Raw genomic sequence first — 24,288 nt, forward strand, 5'->3', positions numbered from 1 at the left:
TGGATCTCTCTATGCAGTTGATAAATTCTCATTCGATTGACCTTGTCGAATCGCTCTTTCAAGTCTTCCCAGACAGTGTAAGCAGTTGTGGCGTACACAATACCACTTAGAAGTTCTTCACTGACCGTACTCATTAACCATGAAAGGACTATCGCATTACAAGTCTCCCATTGCTCGTGTAATGCATCTGGATACAGAGTTCGACTACAAGCTCCCGTAACAAAACCATACTTTCTTTTTCCCAATAACGCAATACGCATCGATCGACTCCAGATTCCGTAATTCTCAGATCCAGTCAATTTGATAGGAATCAACACCACACCTGAAGCATCTGATGGACCTATGTACAAAGGATCATTCTGATCTATTTTGATAGGAGCCATTGTCGTCTTCTACACAACTTGTCGTCTTCTACACAACCAGTATCGACTGCTCTGATACCATGTAAAAATTCTAATTCACTCAATCCTCCATTGATGAATCTATGAAGAAGAAAGAATTAGGAAGAAGAAGAAGATATTATTTATGTTTTCTCAAACCACACTTTACACGTGATTGTCCCTTATATACATACGTCACTTATTCTAGAATATTCTCACAACTAACTAATTCTCATTATTGACACCTAATCGTTTTTACTAACTAATTACAGCTGAAAACAGTTATAACTAACTGCTACAGTGAATAACAGAAAAGTGGACAATGGACTAAAATGTAAAATGTGCACATCTCAACAACATAAAGTTTGCTATGGAGCGCAATTATGCAAACTACAACTATAACATACAAATATGATTTTTATGTATGCTAAATGTGAAAGTTGCTCTTAGTTTTATAATATCTTCGTGCAAAAAAATTAAAAAATGAGAAGTCGAAGTAGTCTTGTTGCATATGCCTATCATTTTCAATTTTTCATTTTGCATTGCTCTTTTTCCTCTTTTTATTTAAGAGAAAAAAGCAACCTTTGAACTTAAAAAGGTAAAGTTTGATTTCTCTAGTACTAATATTTGACTTGCATAATTAGAGATAAGCATCATATTATGAACTATTATTAGTGTAATAAAGCTGAATTTGGAGGGATATTTATGAAATTATTTCTTAATTGATTTATATATTTACTCTATTAAATCACGTAACTATAATAAATTTTAGTTAATTTGATATAAACTGAGAGTAAATTAATATTCAATTTAATGTTTTATGAAATCACGTAATCATCATAAATTGAGTTAATTTGACATAAAAATGATGGAGAATAAATATTAAATTTATATTGCAATATTAAATCCAACTCAAATTACATACTAAAATTACAAACGGACTTTCCTAGAAAAAACATTTTCATTTTCCGTTGCCTCTTTGCAAATTCTTGATTTCATCATTCAAAATTTACAAAGAGAGCAAAAAGGGGGGAAATCGCAAACATGGATGGCGGAATCGCACTTAGTTGTCTTTCTGTGGAGCACAGATCATGGCGGATGGATCACCCACATGTATTCTATGCCCTTTTTTATTTTTTTCTGCTCAGTACTCTTTGTGTAACTTTTTTTTTACTCTATTGATGCACAATAATGGGTTTTTAGGATCTGTGGATTTGATGGCTCAGTTAACTTATGGGTCTCTTCTCCTTTTTCCTTAGGGTTTTGTGGCTAGGCCAGAAACTATTTTTGACGGGGCTGTCAATTTGATGGTGTGGCATTGTTTTATCCCTGGGAAACCTACGGTGAGTAAACCTTCTTGCTTTCTTCACTACCCATTTCAAGTTTTCTCCTTTTGTAGTTTTTGTATGGATGGTTTATTACTAGTGAAAATGGGAAAGTTAGAATTTTTTGATACTCTTCCAGAAAAATGGTTTAGATACATACAAATTAATCTTGACAAACAATAAAAGAGTGTCCACATGTGTGAGCTCGCTCACATTTTCTGTTTCAAGTCCAAATAAAGGATGACGGTTGAACTAAGCTTATAGTCATTGTGAAATGTATCAATTCTTGATGGATTCTCATAATTGATAAAAGAGTGTAAAACATGTATATATTCAATGGTTTGGTTTAAATTCCTCGTCTGTGATTGAAAATTTTGGGCTAGAATTGGTGTACTTCTTTTAGCAGCTTATTGTTTATCATTGTTCCCTTCTTTGTTGTTGAAAACCAGTAATTTTGTGCTATAATTACCCATACTTCATAGTTTTATGAGGAAGTTTATCGATTCTATGTTATGGGAACTGTGAAGATAAGATAGTACAATCTAATTAATAGTTAGACGCATTTATTTTGATATTCTCGCAATAATTATAGAAAGTACTCTATTATATTGGTTGTGAATTGCAAAATTATCTTATTGTTTCTAGGATTTTTATACTCCTTTAGTTTTATCTTTTGATTTAGTTTGCCGAATAATTCATTGAAGTAGAGAATTACTTAAAAGTGAATAGAATTTGGTAATAGGAGTAGGAACAAAATTTAACAAGATCTAACTTATGTCTAATTGGATGAGAATAGTTGTAGCATGTTTCCTTTCATGATTTTGGGTTAAGCTTGATTTCGTCTATATGTGGAAAATATGGAACTCCATTCTATTTTGTAAATAGTTATAGCTTGACAATCAATCTAACACACATTACCTTATCAAAAGAAAAGGTGTTCAGCTTAATATGTAAATACATAATTGATTTATAGGGATCTGATTTGCAATTAGAAACATATATTGATTAATAGGGATCTGTTTTGTAGCTTAGAGTATCCTCATGTATGCTCGGCTTGTATTGACCTTGCATTTTGTTCTCCCTCTACAAATTTCTTGATAAAAGAAAAACCAAAGGTTTTAGCTTGGTCATTGCAACCGCTTGGAGCAACTTCCAATCGCCTTCTTGGTTCCTAATCCACAATTCAGGAAAATCCTTTTTTTTCTTTTTTCTATGGTTAAAGATTTTCCATGGAGAAAAAGGGGAGTAGATATTGTATTGCAAAGGAAAGATACTTGTGGAAGAGGAGCTTTAGTTATGAAGTGTCGTATGTAACTTATGAATCTTAATGAACCTTTTGAGTTTATGAAAGAGAGAGAAATTTCACTACATGTTTGAAATAACAATATACACAATGTTACCCCATAAATAGGGTTTAGATATGGTAGGGTAGAATGTATGCGGACTTTACCCCTACCTTATGTGAGATAGAAAGGTTGTTTTCGATAGATGAGACTCAATTCATGTTGTTGAAAATTGAAGAAAATAATATTGAGTCTAATGGGTACATTTACAAATTAGGAAACAACCACATATATGAGTCTCTCTTTGATACAAAAATACATAAGAAAAATCATTGAGGGTGTTCACAAAATTCATCTTACTGAATTATTTTCAAAGGTTGTTGTAGAATTCTCAACAATGATTGGGAGAAATCAAGAATTGTATTGATGGTTAAACTACTGAGTACATGCTCCATTATATATGAGTTGATATAGAGTTATAGAGTCCTAGCTAGCTACACTTAGAGTTATACTATATTACAAATACAATTACAAGAGTAGAGGTTAACTACTACTACTACACTTACATAGCCTAGTCCTAGTCCGACTCTAAATCTTTAACAACTAAAAAGACTTCTAACATTTGTACCATTTTGATCAACTCTATCCTTATCTTCTGCTTATCCTTATCTTCAACACTTCCCCTCAAGCAAGTGAGTGGTGGACAGTTACTCGTAGCTTGGTTCTATGCCCAACAATTACTTGCTTTGTCAATGCTTTTGTATGACTGTCAGTTGATCCTTAGACCTCATGAACTGTAAGAAGCTGACCTCGAGCCACTTTTTCTCGAACAAAATGATAGTCCATTTCTAGATGTTTGGTAATAGAATGCATAATTGGATTTACTTTCATGTACAAAGCACTCAAATTATCACAATACAATATAGACATTGTCTTGAGGTACTAAGATCATGAAGTAGGTAGATGATCCATGTCATCTCTGTTGCAGTAAAGGCTAGTGATCTATACTCAACTTCAACACTTGATCTTGCTACTATGGGTTGTTTCTTGGAGATCCAAGAAAAATAATTTGCACCTAGGAAGATGCTATAGCCTGTAGTGGGTCTCAGAGTGGTAGTGCATCCTCCCAGCCAAATGAGTATCTGAATATCCATACGACCTACAAGGTGATTATGAGATAAATATGTTTGAGTTCTAACTGTTGAGTATATTTGATGCACCTGAGAATCATTCTAACTCCTTGAAAGTGTTCATTGTTAGGACATTGCATAAATTGACTGGCTAGATTCTCTGCATGAGTGATATCAGGCCTTCTGAGTGTCAAATACTAAAGGCTACCTATTATCCTTCTATACAAAGAGGCATCTACAAGACTTCCAACCACTTCATTTTGATCATGTCTTTGTGCCAAAGGAGTAGCTACAACTTTTGACAATTTCATATCAGTCTTGTCAAGTAGTTTAGCAGTAGCAACATACTTACTCTGACTCAAGTGAATTCCTCCCATAAAATATTTGACCTCCACTCCAAGAAAAAAGTGTATAGGACCAAGATCTTTCATAACAAATTTTCTTCCAAGTTGTAAAACCAACTCTGAGACATGTGATTGGTTACTTCCTATTACAATAATGTCATTTACGTATAGCAAGAGGAATATTGTACCTTTGTGAGTTTGCAATGTGAACAATGAGGGGTATGCCTTACTATAAGTAAAGCCAAGGTGTAGGAGATGCATGATAACTTTATCAAATCAAGATCTTGATGCATGTTTAAGGTCATACAGTGCCTTCTTTAACAGACAAACATGGTGAGGATATTTAGAGTCAATAAATCAAAGAGGCTAACTCATGTATACCTTTTCTTGCAAGATACCATGTAGGAATGCATTTTTTACATCAAGTTGCCCTATTTCCAACTTAGAGCTAATAGCAACTGATAAAACCACCCTAATAGTTATGGCCTTAAACACATGGCTAAATGTTTCTTCAAAGTCTATCCCTTCAAGTTGTATAAAAACCCCTAGCAACAAGTCTTGTTTTATATCTATCTACTATTCCATTTGCCTTCAACTTGGTCCTCAACACCCATTTTGAACTAACTAGGTTCATACCAGCCGATTTAGGCACTAATGTCCATGTCTTGGTGCTATGTAAAGCATTGATTTTCTCCTGCATAGCTGCAAGCCAATGTGGTGACTCTAGTGCCTCATTAGTATTTTTTAGTTCTCTCACAATCTCTTCTTTATTTTTAGGAACAAGAGATAAGTGATGCACCTTTTCTTTGTGTCTCGTAATCATGTTATGCCTTGTGGTACATGAGGTGTATCAAGTGAGGCAGCTAGTTATAGTGTAATTTCTCCAGATTGTTGGTTCTCAGTCATATATCACCCTAAGATATCAACTTCTTAATGTATCTCTTGTGGACTAGACATAAAAGAAGTATGATTCGATGGATCACAACCTGCATCTTTAACTTGATCCTTACCACCGCTATCTGAACCTGCATCTAAGAGTTCAACATCACTATCATCATTATGTTCAGTAGCATATATACCAGTAGTTTGTGTATCACCAACAACATGTGTTTGAATATATATGCAAGATGCTCGCTAGGTGTTGACACAGTAGTCAACACATCTCCTGAATTAGTATCATCATATGCTGGCAATTTTGAGAAAAACTAAAAAAAAAATAGCTAGATGAGGTGAGACACCAATATTAGTCTAAGTTTTATTTGGAGGAATAAAAGGTAGTGTGCTTTCATAAAAACAACATGTTTGGACACATACACCCTCCTTGTTAACGGATGATAACATTTGTAACCCTGTGCAATCTGTTGTATCCTATGAACACACAAGGGTAGGTCTTCAAATTAAACTTGGTACTACCCTTGATATACGTGAAACACCTACAACCAAACACCTTTAAGATGTTTTAATCATGTTGCTCACCATATAACCTAAAAAATGGAGTAATCATATTTAAGACTGAGGACGACAGTCTATTAATGAGAAATAGTGCAGTGAGAAAGGCAGATTAGCATGTAATACAAGAGTTAATACAATCTCATCAATATGCGTATGTCCGAGCCTATGGGATCTCCTGTAACCCCCCATGATGTGGAAAAGGGAGGATATTAGGGGAAGCAGTGAGTGGAGATCCCCCTGCAAAGAGCCGAATGAGGGGAGACCCTTTCTTTCTGAGACTCTATTTTTTTCAGGTGTGTTAGGACATGAAATGTGCCTAACAATACCACAATCTTCTAGATGTTTAATGAAGTCTATTTTGATTAATTCACCATCTCCATCACACTAGAGCATATTAATCTCTTAGAGAACTATTTTTACACAATTTTTTGAAATTTAACAAATACTTCAAAAAATTCAGACTTCTTTTTCATTGGATAAAGCTACATATACCTTGTGTAATCATCTACAAACGCTACATGATTATATTTCATATGCTGAGAATATTCAACAGGAGAAGGACCCCGCAAATCAGAATGTGTTTTCGATAAAGATTCCTTCTCAATTTTATTCCTCAACTCAAGTAGAAGTTTACAAGTTTTGTCCAACTGAACTAGAACAGAAAATATGCATTTTATTCCAACTATTAACATTAATGCAACTACAAGTACTCAAAAATTTTAACATCTTGAAACTAGGATGTCCTAATATATTATGCCATATGATGCTTGATGTCTTCCAATCTTGTGTAGGAGTCAAAGCATAGAGTTCACTTCTCTTAGATCCCTAGGTTAGTAGTGTCCTTGTCTTCTTGTCCTTTACAACAATGTTAGTTTCATAAAATTCAAGAGTGCAACAATTATCCTTAGCAATTTTACAAATTGAGAATAGATTCTCAGCAATCTTAGGAACTACACAGACCTCTTTTTATTTTAGAGATGATATAGTTGTATTCCCAGCATGTGTTATGTCTAATTGTGATCCATTCCAACCAAAAAATTATAAAATCCACTGTAGTGTTTAAATTAGATAGAATACATGAGTTATATTTCATATGACTAATGGCTCTTGAGTCTATATACAAAGTATCATATGTAGATGATATATTATGAAGATTGATAGCAGCCAATGCATGTGGTAGTTCATCTACATATTGACAAGAGTAGTCCCATCTGTAAAAGCACTTAAGAGTAGTATGATTATTCCTACCACAAATTTTAAATGACTCGGTAGTATTCCTATCCTTATTTCTACTTTGGAAGCTTTGATTATTCTCAGTATTTGATCCTTGTCCAACAGGTTTGAGACCCCTTCCTTTGGAGTTTAAGTTGTTGTTTCCACTTCTCTAAGCCTAGTTTCCTCTTCCCGTTCACCTTTGGGAAAAGAATGCCATGTTAAGGTTCTGTAGTAGCAATTCTTCTTCATCCTCTTTCATATCAAGAACCCTAAGAGAATTAACAAATTGCTTAAGAATGGAATATGGTGCATTACCTAGCATGAAAGTCCTGAAGGTCTTGTATTTGAGACCTAAACCTCTAGAAAAAATGATTACTTTTCTATCTTAATCCACAGGATTGTGATACCTTTTAATTTCTTAATGTAGTCATCAATTTTCATGGTTCCTAGCCTAACACTTTGCAGTTATTGTTTAAGCTAAAACACCTTATCTTTTGGTGCTTGAAGATAGGCTTTTTTAAGCATTCTCACATCTCCTTGGCAGTTGAGAAACCCACAATAAAGTACATGCCTTCTTCTATCAAGGTTCATGAGATCCACTTCCTTAGCAGTACATTTTTACCCTCCGGTCATCAACACTATGACTATATTATGCATCATCCTCAACACTTATAGCCACGACTTTCTCAACAGCCTTTCTAGTAGAATAACCACTCACAATTGGTACATTCTCCTTGATGATATAAGTTAATCTTATAACATGAATCAACTACATCATTTGTGTCGTCCATATGAGATAGTTTGTTAGCTCAAGTTTAATGGAACAAGAGACAATTAGGTGGTGAAGGGAAGAACTGGACAGAGTATTGGTAGAGGGATCCATTTCAGTTAGACGTGTGATTATTTTGAATTCAATACTTAGACAGCGGAAGATCTTAATCCTCTTATACCATGTAGAATTCTCAACAATAATTGAGAGAAATCAAGATATGTATTAATGGTTAATCATTTAAGTAGAGGTTGATATAGAGTTGTAGATTTGTAGAGTCCTAGGCTAGCATTAGAGTTATAGTATATTAAAAATACAATTACAATAGTAGAGGTTAACTACTACTACACCTACATAGCCTAGTCCAAGTCCGAGTTTAATTCTTTAACAGCTAACAAGACTTCTAATAGTTGAACCATGTTGATCAATTGAATCTTTATCTTCAGCTTAATCCTTATCTTCAACAGTTGTAGTCAGTGATTTGATGAAAAATATTGTCATCTATGAACCTAAAATCAATTTTTGTTACATTTTGAGAGTCACTCAAGTCCTTTGAGTTATTTCACAATTTTCTAAACAAAAGAAAGTTATAACCTTATAGCCTTGTAAGGTATGTATGTGTGCGTGATTCCCTGGATTTAATATGTAGAGTAGGAAAAATATGATCTTTGTGATGATGCAAAAGTCCATTTTGTAAAAGTACCATAAGATTTGAATTTTAATCGTTTTTGTTATGTATTAATTGAATATAAATGAAAGGATGTCTTCTTGAAGTGCTTTCAGTATCATAAGTCAGTTGTGTAAACGATCATGGGACATTCCTTTCACATTTCAAGTGAGAAAAACTCCTTCTCTCTAACTATTTTTGAGTTTTTGAATGATGCTCTAACAAGTGTTGTAAACTTTTTGTAAGCTTATGAATTTTATTATTTGTAGTCCAAAAGTACCATAAGGTTTGAACTTTAATCGATTTTTATGTATTAATTGCATATAAATGAGAGGATGTCTTTTTGAAGTGCTTTTAGTATCATAAGTCATTTATGTAAACGATCATGGGACATTCCTTTCACATTTCATGTGCGAAAAACTCCTCTCTTGACTATTTTTGAGTTCCTGAATGATGCTCTAATAAATGTTGTAAACTTTCTGTAAGCTTATGAATTTTATTATTTGTAGTACATTAGAATTTAATGTGAAACTAATCATGGATTTTGCAAGATTTTATGGTGTTGATACTATACGTTCTTCTTCTCCTAGTTTTTTCTTCTAATATTTGTCAGCAATAGTGATATGATATATTTGACTGATATGGTACAGACTGACTGGGAAGTGGCTTCTATCCAATAACAATGCACTTTCGTGAAATCCATCCTTACAAGCCACCCAAGTGCAAGTTTCCTCAAGGTTTCTTTCATCCTAATGTTTATCCATCAGGAAAAGTATGTCTGACGTCTATCCTTAATGATGACATTGTAAGTTCTTGTCATTGTTGTTTTGTTACTTTGTTAGTTTTGTAAATGTGTATATCGGCTTCAAGATGACTCTTATGGTTATTGTGTTTTTATAACATTGTTTAGGAGTGGAGTCCTGCCATGACAGTTAAACAAATTTTGGTGGGTATTCAATATTTGCTTGATCAGCCAAACCTTAATAATCCAGCACAAATAGAAGGTTATAATATATATATACAGGTAAATACTCAAGCTTGATGTGTACTTCATTGAGGATTTTTTTAAAGAAAAATCTTTAAAACTCAAGTTGCCATTTTGATTTTATCTATTAGAACTATTCACAATAGCTTGTTTATCTGGAATTTTATGATGATTTCAGTTGAGAAATGTTTACATGGATGCTTAGGCAAAAAATTAAAATTTACTATGTATTAAATGCATTAAAACTATTTTAGAGATACTATTGGATTGTAGGAGGGATTCCAAATGTCAAATGATTCATTACAAATTTTGGTTAAATTGGTAATGAGAAAATTAAGTTTTCGTTTCCATTCATAGAATATGGTGCATTTGAAATGTGATTATTGAGAAAATCATGTTAATTCCTATTTTTTGGATTTTCATTACAATATGTGACCTTGATTTTGCAGGATAATGTTGAGTATAAGAGACGAGTGAGACAACAGGCTGAGCAATATCCAGCTCTTTTCTGACATTACTTTGTTATGAATTAAGAATAATTATGTGACATTGTTAGTCCTAATCGACATGGTGGTCATGTGTCTAATTGGTTCTTAACTTCTTTATAATTGAACAATTAATATAGTATGTGTGCAACATGCATGCTATTGCTATCTGTTATTTTGACAATGTGGTTGGTGTTTTGTTTCTCTTTCTACTTCATCAAAGGCTTTGTTTTTCTATGCTAACAATCTGGTAGTTGTTGACTGTGTGAAACCAGAGAAGCGATCTACTAGTCGTTATTGGTTTATAGGACCGATGGTCAAAAGATGATAAAATTCTTCCTCGAGTAACTTAGTTTTCTTCATCGCTTATCACATACTTCGCCTCTCAAATATGCAACAAATAGCGATTTTCGAAGGTTAGAATGAACAACAACTATATACCCTACTCAAAAGCAACTCACTTTTGTCAATATCTATATTCGAGACATTGTGAATTATTGCTTAAAACTCTAGATTTGTTATTTATAATATTTTGCTTGAAACATAACATGTTATTTCGTTCTCTGTTTTATTCTATCTTGTGGTGTAACATACAAACAAGGTCAACATCTTTGATGCTTATTGTATGAAATATTAGGAGAGCTTAGTGCCTTCAATTTTAAATTACTCTTTTAAGGTAGAAAAAGATGCTAGTTGAGATCCTTTATTAATGTCATTAGATGATTATAAAAAAGCTTCCTTTCTCCACTTCCCTCATAATCATTGCTTCGAGGTCTTTTGCTCTGCTTTTTATCATTTCACTTTCCCTCGAAGTGTTCATCAATATTTTTACACTCTCCTCTATCTTCTCCTTCTTGATCATTGTGTTTGTTATGTCAAAAGTATTGTGATACACATCTTCCCTAACCCCACATCAAATAACCTGTTATGTCAAAAGTACTGTGATACACCTCTTCCCTAACCCCACATCAAATAACCTACTCCATCTTTTCATGGTAAGACTTCTCCACAAACAAGGGTCATATCAACATTGGCATTCGAGCTGTAAGAGATTCCAAGGTAGCGTTCACAATGAGTTAGGAATGCTTCATTTGCTCTGGATTGGCCAAAATCTTCAGGTGTGGTACCTATGCTCTAACTAAGAAACATTTGTTGTTTGTCAACATTTTTTCCTTGAAGCTAGGAAGCATCGAGCTTTCTCGCTCATTTTCTTGGGGTTTGTCACCCTTCCTTACTACCCAAAGAATAATGAATTTGAGGTCTCAAGAACAAAGGCTATTTCATAGAGCTCGGCATCAAAAACCACCCTATACATCAAGAACAAATGTACAAGATCAAGTTTGGTTCCTGAGAACCAATATAACTTAGGTTGTTGTATCGCTCTTGTACTGTAGTGTTTCTCGAATTTCTCAACTCTTCTCTCTTTAAAAGTGAAACAAATAATCAATCAACCATGATTTTTCACCATTGTTTCCTTCTAAAGCTTCGTGTAAGTAGTCTTCGGTTCATAGATAGTGTTATGAATCAGAACATATACATCTCCAAGGGTATAATTCTTTAATTCTCTTCATCATCTCCGAGTATGGACCTTCAAAATTGGTTTTAATATCATACAAAAATTGAGATCTTTTAATTTTAATTTGATATGGTAAATTCAGAATCAATAAACTTTATGAATCTAAAATTACTTTCTCATGAGGTGTATACACGTTCAAACAATGTCCAACATAGCAGAACATAAGATTATGTGGATAAAACATAAGTATAGGTATCTTCAGTTGCTCGGCTAAGTCCATAGTCCAGGTATGGCACACATCTGAAACTATGCAATAAGGACGAATCTCAACAATAAGATATTCGATAGGTTTCTGAAGCAACAAAATTTCTATAAATACCATCACTACACCATAATAGGGTTTTAATGGCATGTATTTAGGTGCAATAAACTAATTGCCACTAATTTTTCTTCCAACTTCATATAATACCAGAAAATAAACTTTAACTACAAATAATCAATTTTTAGTGGCAACTTAAATAAATGGCCATTAAATTCCAAACTCATTATACTCACATTCTTTTATACTCTAAAATTTAGTGAAAATTAACGCACTTCGTATAACTATAAGAAAATTTTATTTATTTTTACTTCTCATACATACTTATATATAAAATGTCACCCATAGAATGGGGCCTGTACCCAACCAAGTACAAAATACTTCCCCAATCATTTGAATACCAAAATTACAATTATTTTGATTACCAAAATACATGTATGAATGTCTTCACTTTTCAAAATAACACTAGCAAACAATTCATGCTTCCTCCTTTGGGGAAATCAGTTAGTCTCTAAATTTTCTCAATGATTTTTGCATCAATGGTGGCTTGTCTATTGTCACAGCCTATCCTCTCTTGATCCATCTGCATTCAAAATAGTTGAAACGAATGCATCAAATATTGGTTATGGTGGTATTTTGAAACAAAGAAAAAATGATAAAGATCATATCATTGTATTTGCATCCAAACATTGGAGTATATCCCAATAAAGTTATCCTACTATAAAGAAGGAAATTTTGGCAATTGTTTTGTGCGATTCAAAATTTCAACCAGATTTACTAAATTAAAAGTTTTTACTATGCATTGATTGTAAAGCTGCAAAATCTATTTTGAAAAAAGATATACAAAATCACTGAGGTATGGTATCTGTGTAACATATGTTTGTGTTTGCTTGTCTTTATGAGTTTTGAACAAGCAAGATCAGGTATCTGTGAGTATCCATTCATAAATTTTTTGTGTATATACGGGTGTTTTTAAGATGAAATTTATTGCAGGGCTAAGTATTTTATAAGCTACTTCCTGGGGGTTGGAATATTTGTCATCAAAGAAGATGGCTTAGTTTTATCCAAGACTAAGTATAGCCTCTTCCAAATTAATATTCAATTTCTAAGATAATATCCAAGAAGGTACTATTATCCCTATCCCTATACAAAGAATCGCTATAAAACAATTTTTATGATAGCAGTATGAATGGAATGTTATGCCCTTTGTACTAAAAATTACTCCTTCAAAATTTTAAAAAATATTGAATGATATTTTTAATCTTTTTTCAAAATTTCTTATAATTTACATTCATGATGTCCTAGTATTTTCTACTAGTATTTGAAACATTTAAAAGTTTTCTTCAATGTCATCAAAGAGAATGGCTTAGTTCTATCCAAGAATAAGTATAGTTTCTTTTAAATTAATATTCGATTTTTTGGACATAATATCCAACAAGGTACTATTATCCCTATCCAACGATCCATTCAATTTGCTTATAAATTTCCTGATCAAATTCTTGACAAAACTCAGCTCCAAAGATTTTGGAATGTGTCAATTACATAGAAGATTTTATTCCAAGACTTAGTAATTTACTAAAACCTCTTCATGATAGATTGAATAAATCCCCTCCTCCATGGGCCAACATCCACTCCAATGTCGTTAAAGAAATAAAGTTTAAAGCTAAAGACCTTCCATGACTATCCCTTCTTGATCCCTGTGCATTCAAAATAGTTAAAAATGATGCATCAGATATTGGTTATAGTGGTATTTTGAAGCAAGGAAAAAATGACAAAGAGCATATCATTACATTGGCATCCAAACATTGGAATAAAGCCCAACAAAATTATCCTACTATAAAGAAGGAAACTTTAGCAATTATTTTGTGCATTTTATAATTTCAAGAAGATTTACTAAATAAAAGTTTCTACTACACATTGATTGTAAAGTTGCAAAATCTGTTTTATAAAAAAATGTACAAAACCTTGATTCTAAATTAAATATATATTTGCTAGATGGTAAGCTATTTTGTCTATTTTATTTTGATATTGAACTTATCAAAGAGAGCTTAAACTATATTTCAGGTTCTCTTACTCGAGAATTCTTGTAGAGTAGGTAATTATTGGTAAATAAATTTTATTGGAACTAAGTACACAAAATGAGAATGAAACAATTGTTGGACATCAGCCAACCAAAAACCTAGTACAAGTTGTTTCCCAGTAACAAACAATTTCAGTTGGTACCAAGCAATGCTCAACAAATTTTATTAATTATTTTTATTACTTGCATCAACATATATTTATAAGGTTATCATATTATAGATTTGATAAAATTAATAACATTATTTTTTATTCTATTTATTATAGAACAATACTAAATTATATATTCAATTAATATTTTTCTCTTTTTTGGACGAAATTAAAAAAAAATATATTCAAAAATTGTTATATAGAGTAAAAAAAATGATTTTAAAAGAAGTATAAAAAAGTTAAAGGTTGGTAATGTAATATATAATAAAATAGACAATTAAAAAAAGTCAATTAAAAAAAAGGAAGAGAATGATTATTTCTCAAAACTGAAGAGAAAGATTTGATTTTTAAGTAAAGTTAAAGGTATAAATGATTTCCACCCTTCTACATAATAATAGTGCATATATAATACAAAGTACACAATAAAATATTGCTCGCTTTGTTCTAACCTATGTAGCACACAATTTTTTTAAATTAATTTAAGAAATAATGACGCGTTAATTTATTTTAAAAATATTTAATTGATACTACGGTGGATCTCATTTATTTTGTATAAAAAAAAATCCACAAAAGGTATTTCTTTAATTTAAAATTTTATTTATTTTAGGAATAGTTTTAAGATATTATAAACTTTTCTCTTATTTTTAAAATTTCCTATCCAATCAAACTATATTATATAAATTAAGATTTTATAAAAATAAAATATTATTTTATCAATTTAATGATATCTAATTTTACAATAATGCAAAACGTGGATAAATTTCCTAATAATCTCATAAATTATTTCAAAATTATAATTTTATATTCCACCAGCTAATTCACCTCAAATTGTACTGAAAACAAACATAAATTTTGTTACTTTGTGATAGAAAAATCATCTTAAACTATCTTCAATTTCATGAGAAATCATGATAAGGATGACACCTATTAAAATTGGACTGTCAGCCGTATTTATTAAAATATATTCCCTCCATCTCTTATTACTTGTCAAATTTTGACCCAACACCTATTAAAAAAATAATGATTGATATATGAGTTTATCATTTTATTCTTATTAAATAATAGAATCTCAAATATATTTACTCACTATATTTTTCAAAGAATTAACTCCATATTAATAAATTAAGAATATAATAGGGCACAAGTTCTTCCTTGATTTGTCAAAAATGACAAGTAAAAATAGAAATCAAATTAGGAAATATTTGACAAATAAATAAAGACGAAGAGAGAATTAAATAAGGCAATCAAGTTTATTGATAGAATTTGATCAAAAGGGGATGAATCTTGAGATTCAAAGAAAAGCAAAAAAAAGATGGAATTTTAGTATACTATAAAAAAAGAGTTTCATGATCAAGAACCAATTATAAGAGGATTATGCGTAGACGCTAATCCTAACATGTCTATTTTAGTAAAAAGGTAATCAAAAGGAGAAAAGATGAGTGATAAAAAGGACATAAAGAAGCTGTGGAAAATAGGAAAGTACAATTTGACCTTCACTTTTACATAATGCAAGTGCATATATGATACGGACTACACAATAAAATATTATTCGTTTTCTTCCCATTTTAGTGATTTTTTTTTAAAAAAAAAGTTAATTTCAAAAGTATTGAACACATTCTTTATTTGATAGATATTTAATGAGATTATCAATGTTTTATTTATATTGAATTTTCACTTATTTGATAAAATATCCGTAAAAAGTGTATTCTTTACATTTTAAGTAGGGTTTTGGGTATTGCAATTCCATCTCATAATTTTAAATTTTCTAAAAAGCTTGATTTGAGAATTTCATATCATGATTTTGTATTTTTAAAATATAAAATTTGACCCATAAATTTATATTATCGTAAAAAAATTATTTTATATTTATGTAATATTTTTACGAGAATATCAAATGAGTGATGAAATATTCAAGAAATATGAACATGATGACATAATTACTAATGATATTGATCAATAAATGTCTCGATAAATATAATACACTACAACTCATGTTCAATTTTACCTTTTTTATTGAACTAAAGCTCGATCAATTTTTGATTTTGTATTTTTCATAATAGCTTTGTAATAGTGTATTATATTTTTATTTTGAACTTTTGCATTTTTGGTAAGATTGTATAAAGAATTGAAGCAATTTCGATAGCTTTCACTACTTATGAGATTTTTATATTTATGAGTAAAAAATACAACTTTAAAATACAAATTGCATGTCCAAACAAAACTTCAATTTTATCTAATATAATTCCAAATCATGTTTTCATTTCACATAGTCAAACGGACCTAAAGACTAGTTTTAATATATTATAACATTTTCTTAAATTTTATGCTCAATTAAATTACATTACATAAATTTAAATGAACACAAATATCATACTATATTTAATAAAAGGGAAAAGGGTCAAATATGCCCCTAAACTATTCGAAAAGGTCTAGATATACCCCCGTTTAAAGTTTGGCTCACTAATGCCCTTGCCGTCCAACTTTTCGTCTAGATATGTCCTTATGGGCGTTAAATGCCAAATGGAATTGTCACATCATTTTTACATTACCACGTGATATTTATATTAAAGGGAAAAGGGTCAAATATACCCCTAAACTAATCGAAAAGGTCTAGATATACCTCCCCCCCCCCCCTTTTAAATAAACTACCCGACCCGTTTTCAACAAAAAATTTAAAATTTTTATCTTTTTCGGTAAATTTCGAAAATGAGTAATTGACTAATAAAAAATAGGAAAAATATGAAAATATATATATATATATAATTAACGCTAAAAATTCGCAAATAAATATAGTAACCTTAAATTCAACAATTTTTTAAAAAAATATTTTTTTCGATAAATCACGAAAATGAGTAATTGATTAATAAAAGAAATATGAAAATGACTTTATGCTGAATTTTTAGGTTATATTTTTCATATTTTTTTATTAATCAATTACTCATTTTAGGGATTTATCGAAAAAAATATAAATTTTAAAAAATTGTTGAAATTGTTGAATTTAAGGTTACTATATTTATTTGTGAATTTTTGGCGTTAATTTTATATATTTTTTTTCATATTTTTCCTATTTTTTATTAGTCAATTACTCATTTTTGGGATTTACCGAAAATTTTTTGTTGAAAACGGATCGGATAGTTTATTTAAAAGGGGGTATATCTAGACCTTTTCGAATAGTTTAGAGGTATATTTGACCTTTTTTTCCCTTTAATATAAATGTCACGTGGTAATGTAAAAATGACGTGACAATTTTATTTGGCATTTAACGCTCATAAGGGCATATCTAGACGAAAAGTTGGACATCGAGGACACGAGTGAGCCAAACTTTAAATGAAGGTATATCTAGACCTTTTCGAATAGTTTAGTAGCATATTTGACTCTTTTTCCTTAATAAAATAATGTTAATCAAGATGGTAAGGAAGGCACATGCCAGCTTTTCGAATCTCATTCGTGACTTGGTAGTTGACATACTGACAAAGGTAAAAGGATGCCAAAATTATTGATTATGCGGTGCTCATTTTGCCACCTTTATTTGTTACAGGACAAACAAGCATCACTCTCATGAACTACCATTAGCTTAAGCCTAGGAGGAAAGGCTTAAAATAGTCCATTATCTTTGAGTTTAGACTCAAAATAGTCCTATTTCTTTTTAGTGGAGCATTAATAATCCTGATTTTTTAATAAAATGGTGTATTTTTAGTCTTCATCCTAATCACAGTTAGTTTTTTTAACTGATCAGTGGGTTATGCACGTGCTTCTCATATGATTCCCTCCAAACTTAAAAGCCTCTTGCTATTGCAAATTTGTTTGGGCTTTCTCCTTTTGAAACATTAGCCTTCTTTCTTAGTTTTTCCCCTCTTTTTTCTTCTCAGAATCAAAACATTATGGCTGTCACCACCTTCACTGAGGAGAAGACTTCTCCACTTCCACCCAAAAGAATATTCAAGGCCTCCATTGTTGATTCTCATAACTTGATCCCAAAGTTGATGCCACAAGCTATTAAAAGCATTGAAGTTCAAGGTGATGGAGCTGCTGGAAGCATCAAGACCATCAATTTCCCTGACGGTACAATCATCATATCACTCTTCTATTTTTGTGCAATTGCTTAGTAGACAATATTTTTGAAGACAATGACAACTCTTATTTTTGGGTGTGTAGGTAGAAATTTTAAGTCCATAAAGTATCGCGTTGATGAGCTTAACGAGGAGGCATACATATATAAGTACACATTGATCGAAGGTGATGGATTGGTAGACAACCTTGAGAAGATAACTTATGACGTGAAGTTTGAGCAGTCAGCAGATGGTGGTTCTATCTCTAAAATACCAAAAAATAAAGAGCAATAGCTGCAACACAACACTAATAAGTGCAGCATAGTAGCAACATCAGAATAAAACAGAACTATAACATCATTTTAAAGTTCAAAACACTTGAAAATGCATAAAAATAACTCCAAAAGTACAGTATATTGGCAACACCTACAGATTTAGAACAATACAACACTTGAAAATGAAACAGAGGAACACCACATGAGAATGCAATATAGCTGCAGCATCATATCCACCAACAATCTGATAGCAATATAGTAGCACCAAAAAGGAGATATCAACACCTGAAAAATGCATAGATAAGCACTTGGATAAGGCTAAACTACCATTAACATTGAACACATATTAGCACTCAAATAAGCTAAATTACCAGTGATTCATTTTAACTTTGTGTTTGTTGAGAGTATATCCAATCAGAATCTATATCAACTACTTCTTCTCGTCCAACTGTTTTTTCTTGTCCAGCTCCTTCTTGTCTAGTTTTTTCTTGTCCCGCTTCTTCATGTCCTCTTCTAACCTGAATCATAAATTCACATATAAATTGTGTTAGTTTAAGATTATCCAATAAGAAACCAATTATGATATAGTTAAGATATAGTAGTACAGGTAGTTTTTGACGAACTGAAGTAGTCTCTTGTGACACAACATTATATTTGCAAGTTTTTTTGTTATGACCAGGCTTGTTGCATGTACTGCAGTCTAGAGATTGTTGCTTTCTTTTCATCTTTGTTCGACTTGCTCCAACTTCATCGGCTTCCTTTCTTCTCGCCTTTTGTTTTCTTCCTCTCTTTTTATTTCCTACGATTGTTGGAGGCAATGGAGGAATTTTAGTTGATTTAGCCCATATTTGTGGCCCATTTATCGGAAGAATTGCATGCTCATAGATTCTTCTATATGTTTCGACCTTGTAACAATCATCCACATAGTCAAGAATGTTATCCTTCTTCGCCCGAATTGCTGCAATAACATGCTTGCAAGGTATTCCCATGATACTCCATTTTCTACAACTACATATTCTGTTCTCCAAATCAACAGCCCAACTATCATGAATAGTAGCTCCTATAATCTCATAATTCCATTGATTAGATTTTCTAGGAATATACTCACCCGTTGCAGTCTGATTTTTGTGCAAAATATCCTTAATCTTTGGGCAAACATCATTCGAACTCCATTTATGCGCTTTCTCCCTATTAGCTAACATTCTAGCCATGAGAAGATATCGCAATTTCTCCAAAAGTGTCACAATAGGCTTGTCTCTAGCATCAAGGATCATGCTATTAAACACTTCACAAATGTTATTTAATAAAATATCACACTTGGCATCTGAAGAGAAATGAGACCTTGACCATTGGCTAGGTTCTTTGTCATTGAGCCAATCGGCAGCATTTGGATCTAACTCTCTTATACGTACCATGCAAGCATCAAATTCTTTTACAGTGGTAGCCTTTGCAGCAGCCCAAAATGTTTTTTTTAATGTGAACCCACCAAAACCAGCTCTCTTAAAATTGTTATGAAGATGTCTCGCACAAAATCTATGACTGACATATGGCAAAACCTCATTAAAAGCTTCAATAAGACCTTTTTGTTTGTCGGACATAAAGGTCCAACCAGTCTCATCTACATCTAAATCAACTGTCAAATAGTTCAAAAACCAAGCCCACGACTCTTTACTTTCTTTCTCAACAATTGCATAGGCAATGAGAAATATATTATTATTACCATCAATTCCAACAGCAGTTAACAGTTGAGTCCCATACATTGGACCCTTCAACCAACAACCATCTACGCCTATTATTTTTCTGCATCCTACCTTGAAAGCTAGCTTACAAGCAGCAAAACAGATGTATATCCTTTGAAATCTGTATGGCTTGTTTGTTATCTCATTCTCAGTGAACTTCATATGAATTGTACTACCTGGATTTGTCCTATCAATTTCAATACAATAATCCCACATCACTTTGTATTGATCCTTGATATCACCATCAATCAATGCAATAGCTAACATCTTAGCTCTTTTGGCTTGAGATAAAGTTACATGAGCTCGTAGATCTACACTTACTCTATCTCTAAAATCAACTAAGCTCCAAGCCCTGTTTGATTTAATTTCTGTGAGGTATTTTCTTGCAATGAATGATGATGTTATTTTTCTATTATCATAATGCCACTCCTTGCAATTATGTGTAGGAATGTACTTCCTAATCTGGAAAGATGTATCCCTTTGCATTTTACATGCTGTGATTTCCCATTTGCACTCTGAATGTATACAAACGGCCTTCATTCTTTCTTTGTCATTTTTGAGCCACTGGATATACTTTCCATTCTTAATCTCATGAGTAACTACTGCACTTTTAAAATCTTTCTTGCTTTCAAAAACACATTCTAGTACTAAGATTGGATTGTCTCCGTCTATTTGTGGATTGAATGTAGGAAAGTTCAAGATCTCATTTTCAGAATCACTATGCAAACTTTTTGTGTCCGTAGAATCAACACAATCAGACTCTCCTTCTAGAGCTGTCATCTTTCTCTGTGCTTCGATACTAAGGATCTCCCATTCATCCACTATGTATTGTGTAGTCTTTTCATGTTTATCAATAAGTAAACCATCGGTTAACTCAACTTCCGAGTCGCTAAAATCATTTACCAATGGATTTTCTTGAACAAGTTGTTGTCTGTTATAATCTGCAGCATTTGAGCTATGTATAGAAGTCATATCTTCTATATTGAAATATGAATCCAAGTGTTCGAAGTAAATTTCGATCATGTTGTCATTTGGAATGTTTTTGCGAATAACATGGGCTTCATTATCTGTAGACACCAACCTCCATCTATTACCAGATCTTCCACATCTATGCCAAAAAGTTATTGAATTCTTTAAGTATCCACAAATCTCTGCCATCTTCTTAAACTCATCAAGGTCCAATTTGTTTGCATTAACATAATCAATATAGTCTATGTTTCCCTCAACATAATGCTTTTCTGGAGTACGTTTCATAACTCCTCCGTGGTGTATTTTGATACTGAAAAATGATGTATCTGCCATCGATTCTAAAATAGCAAAAAATATATTCTAATCAACACAAATAATACATACATATACAACATGATATTAATATAAAAGCAAATAACAAAAAGTATAAATTTCAGGGGCATTGATTAAGTCATAAAACTTATAAAATATTAACAAAGTTACAAAACGACATCTTTATATATATATATATATATATATATATATATATATATATATATATATATATATATTCATAAACGTGCTTCTTTTGTTAAATTATTTTTTGCGATAGTGGGATTTGATTAAAAGAATTAAAAATAAAATCGTACTTACCATAAATTAGAGGTGATTCTCCATCATCCTTGCTCCTTAAAAGCATTATAACTTCCAACTTTGATTATATTATTGAAGAAAGTATAATGCAGGTTTCAGATTTTAGGGTTATTTGGAGATTAGAGATAAAGAGGGGAAAAACTAAGAAAGAAGACTAATGTTTCAAAAGGAGAAAGCCCAAACAACATTGCAATAGCAAGAGGCTTTTAAGTTTGGAGGGAAACATATGAGAAGCACGTGCATAACCCACTGGTCAGTTAAAAAACTAACTGTGGTTAGGATGAAGACTAAAAATACACCACTTTATTAAAAAATCAGGACTATTAATGCACCACTAAAAAGAAATAGGACTATTTTGAGTCTAAACTCAAAGATAATGGACTATTTTAAGTCTTTCCTCTTAAGCCTAGCAACCAATAGAATTGCACTAGAGTGGTAAAATATTTATTTATTTATAATTAAAGATTTTGAGTTTGAGTTTTTGTAGTAAAGAATCGTCTCCTTTATTAGGAACGGCTTTACTTCTAATGTAAAATTTTCTGATGTAAATTTAAATTTAATCGAATTTCAATATAAATATTGAATATCAAATGAGAAAAAAAAACCTTACCCACAAAATAATTCGGAGTTGACTATATGATTTCTAATAGGATGGTGGATTAATATGTTTTATTCATTTCATTGATTATAATCAAAGTGGATATTTTTACAAGACAACTTGCAATTGCAGAATGAACAAATATTGGTTAAATTCAGATCAATCTTCAATCCTTTTTACATCCATTTTCAGCAACACAGCAGTGGAAAACCTTCAAGTCACATTTAGGAGAAACCAATTTCAGAAAGATCCTAGCAGTGTCCTCTTGCCTTACCTTTGCGCCTTCCTTCTCCACCAAAGCCGCCGCCACAATTCGTTCATACCCACCACCTCCTTCAGCCACAAAAGCCACCAATGCCGCCTGCACCGGCCCTAAACTTGGATTATAAGCAGCAGATTCCACATAAGAACCTCTATAAATCTTCCCTTCATAATCCATAATTGCTACCCCTGATGGACACCCACTGTAAGGTGCGTGTGAATCGTTAGCACCTTCCAAAGCTGCAATCCTTAAAAGGGTACTCTCTGTTTCTGTCAATTTATAAAACCCATTACTCAGATTTCCCGATTTCAAATCGTCATCTGAAAACCCATTGCATAGATCTCCATCGTGATTAATCTCATACGACAGGATTAAACCGTTGTTATGTCGCTCGAGGAGTAAAGGAGTTTCGTCATCAAGGAGATCGAATGGACCAAATGGGTTTGGGAGAATTTCACGCAAAGGTTCGAATGTGACATCGGGATTGTTTTGGTGTTGAGATGTGATGTGGATTTGGAGATCGGAAGGGTTTCGGAGTTCTTGAAGAAACTGTCGGCAGTGGCCACAGGGGGCGGCGGAGACAGCGAATGCAACGAGGCGGGGGCAGCGGTGGACAGCAAGGTTAGTGATGAGAAACTGCTCGGCGTGAACAGAGTGATGAAGGGGTAGGCCAGGAAATTCAAGGTTAACACCGAGGAATACACGGCCATCGGAGCCGAGGCCAACAGCGGCGACGTGGTAGTTGGAGATGGGTGGGCGGGCAAGGGTCTGTGCGGGTTGAACCAAGACAGGGAGGAGGTGGTGGACAGAAGGTAGGCCAAGTTTGTGGGTAATGGACTCAGCCTCAGAGGCTTCCACCACAAATTTTAGTTGATCCATGATTATCCCTTTCTCTAATGTAAATCCTTTTCTTTTTCTCTATTTTTCCTTCTTTCTTTTTTTTGGGTGAGAAGGATCTAAAAGTTTAGCACACTTCCTTGAAATGAGGAGGGGAGGCGAGGGGGGGGAGTAATGGGAGGGGAGAGGGTCATTTATAGAACAAGTTTTGGTCATTGGCTCATTTCTAAACAATACTCTCCTTCTACTTAATTATTTGTTCATTTTTTCTTTTATAGTTATTTCTAATTACTTGTTTATTTTGACAAATCAAGAAAAAATATAATTTCTTTTACCTATTATATTCTCAATTAAATGACTAATTATTTTGAAAAATATAAAAAAAATTATCCACTTCATAATTAATAGGGGTAAAATAGTAAACTCACTATGTCATTAATTGTTTTCTTAATATATGTGTCAATTCAAAAGTGAACAAGTAATTAAGAACGGAAAGTATATTTCATGGCAATTCCTTCTTTTCACATCCTATTTTGTCCAATTCAATTATATGGATTTTGCCAATGAGTTAAGGTAAAAAAAATAAATATGTACAAAATTATTTATGTATTGTCAGTTTAATGCTCCTTCCGTTTTATTTTATGTGGCATTTTTTTATTTCGAGATTCAAACAATTATATCTTTGACTGTAAATTTTAAATAGATCTTTAAAACATTTTGAATTATCAATTATTCTGATTTATAATACTTTTATGTAGTTTACAAATATATAAAATTCATTTAAATTTTTTTTGAAGATTTCATGCACAAATTTCCAATTAAACTTA

The 24,288-nt window shown here is 32.1% G+C and overlaps 2 protein-coding genes and 1 pseudogene across 2 annotated transcripts; 2 read left to right on the top strand and 1 right to left on the bottom strand.

The window, feature by feature from the left end:
- Window positions 1-1,355: 1,355 nt before the first annotated feature.
- LOC125833091 (SUMO-conjugating enzyme SCE1-like) lies at window positions 1,356-10,099 on the top strand (annotated as a pseudogene).
- A 7,881-nt stretch (window positions 10,100-17,980) lies between these two features.
- Window positions 17,981-18,442, top strand: LOC125833107 (major strawberry allergen Fra a 1-2-like). Its single transcript, XM_049512254.1, has 2 exons — window positions 17,981-18,161; window positions 18,255-18,442. The coding sequence occupies exons 1-2, from the start codon at window positions 17,981-17,983 to the stop codon at window positions 18,440-18,442; spliced, it is 369 nt and encodes a 122-aa protein (XP_049368211.1).
- A 3,984-nt stretch (window positions 18,443-22,426) lies between these two features.
- LOC125833094 (cytidine deaminase 1-like) lies at window positions 22,427-23,609 on the bottom strand. The gene has a single exon (XM_049512240.1). The coding sequence runs from the start codon at window positions 23,501-23,503 to the stop codon at window positions 22,529-22,531; it is 975 nt and encodes a 324-aa protein (XP_049368197.1). The 5' UTR covers window positions 23,504-23,609; the 3' UTR covers window positions 22,427-22,528.
- Between the last annotated feature and the right edge of the window lie 679 nt (window positions 23,610-24,288).

The sequence above is a fragment of the Solanum verrucosum genome, unplaced genomic scaffold (assembly GCF_900185275.1).
Source record: "Solanum verrucosum unplaced genomic scaffold, falcon-dt-bn FXZP01000036.1, whole genome shotgun sequence".
NCBI classification, from domain to species: Eukaryota; Viridiplantae; Streptophyta; class Magnoliopsida; order Solanales; family Solanaceae; genus Solanum; species Solanum verrucosum.

Bases quoted from the DNA above. Each gene is read 5' to 3' on its own strand.
- LOC125833107 (XM_049512254.1), top strand. From the start codon at position 17,981: ATGGCTGTCACCACCTTCACTGAGGAGAAGACTTCTCCACTTCCACCC. The intron at 18,162-18,254 runs GTACAATCATCA...TTGGGTGTGTAG, and splicing joins GACCATCAATTTCCCTGACG to GTAGAAATTTTAAGTCCATA.
- LOC125833094 (XM_049512240.1), bottom strand. From the start codon at position 23,503: ATGGATCAACTAAAATTTGTGGTGGAAGCCTCTGAGGCTGAGTCCATT.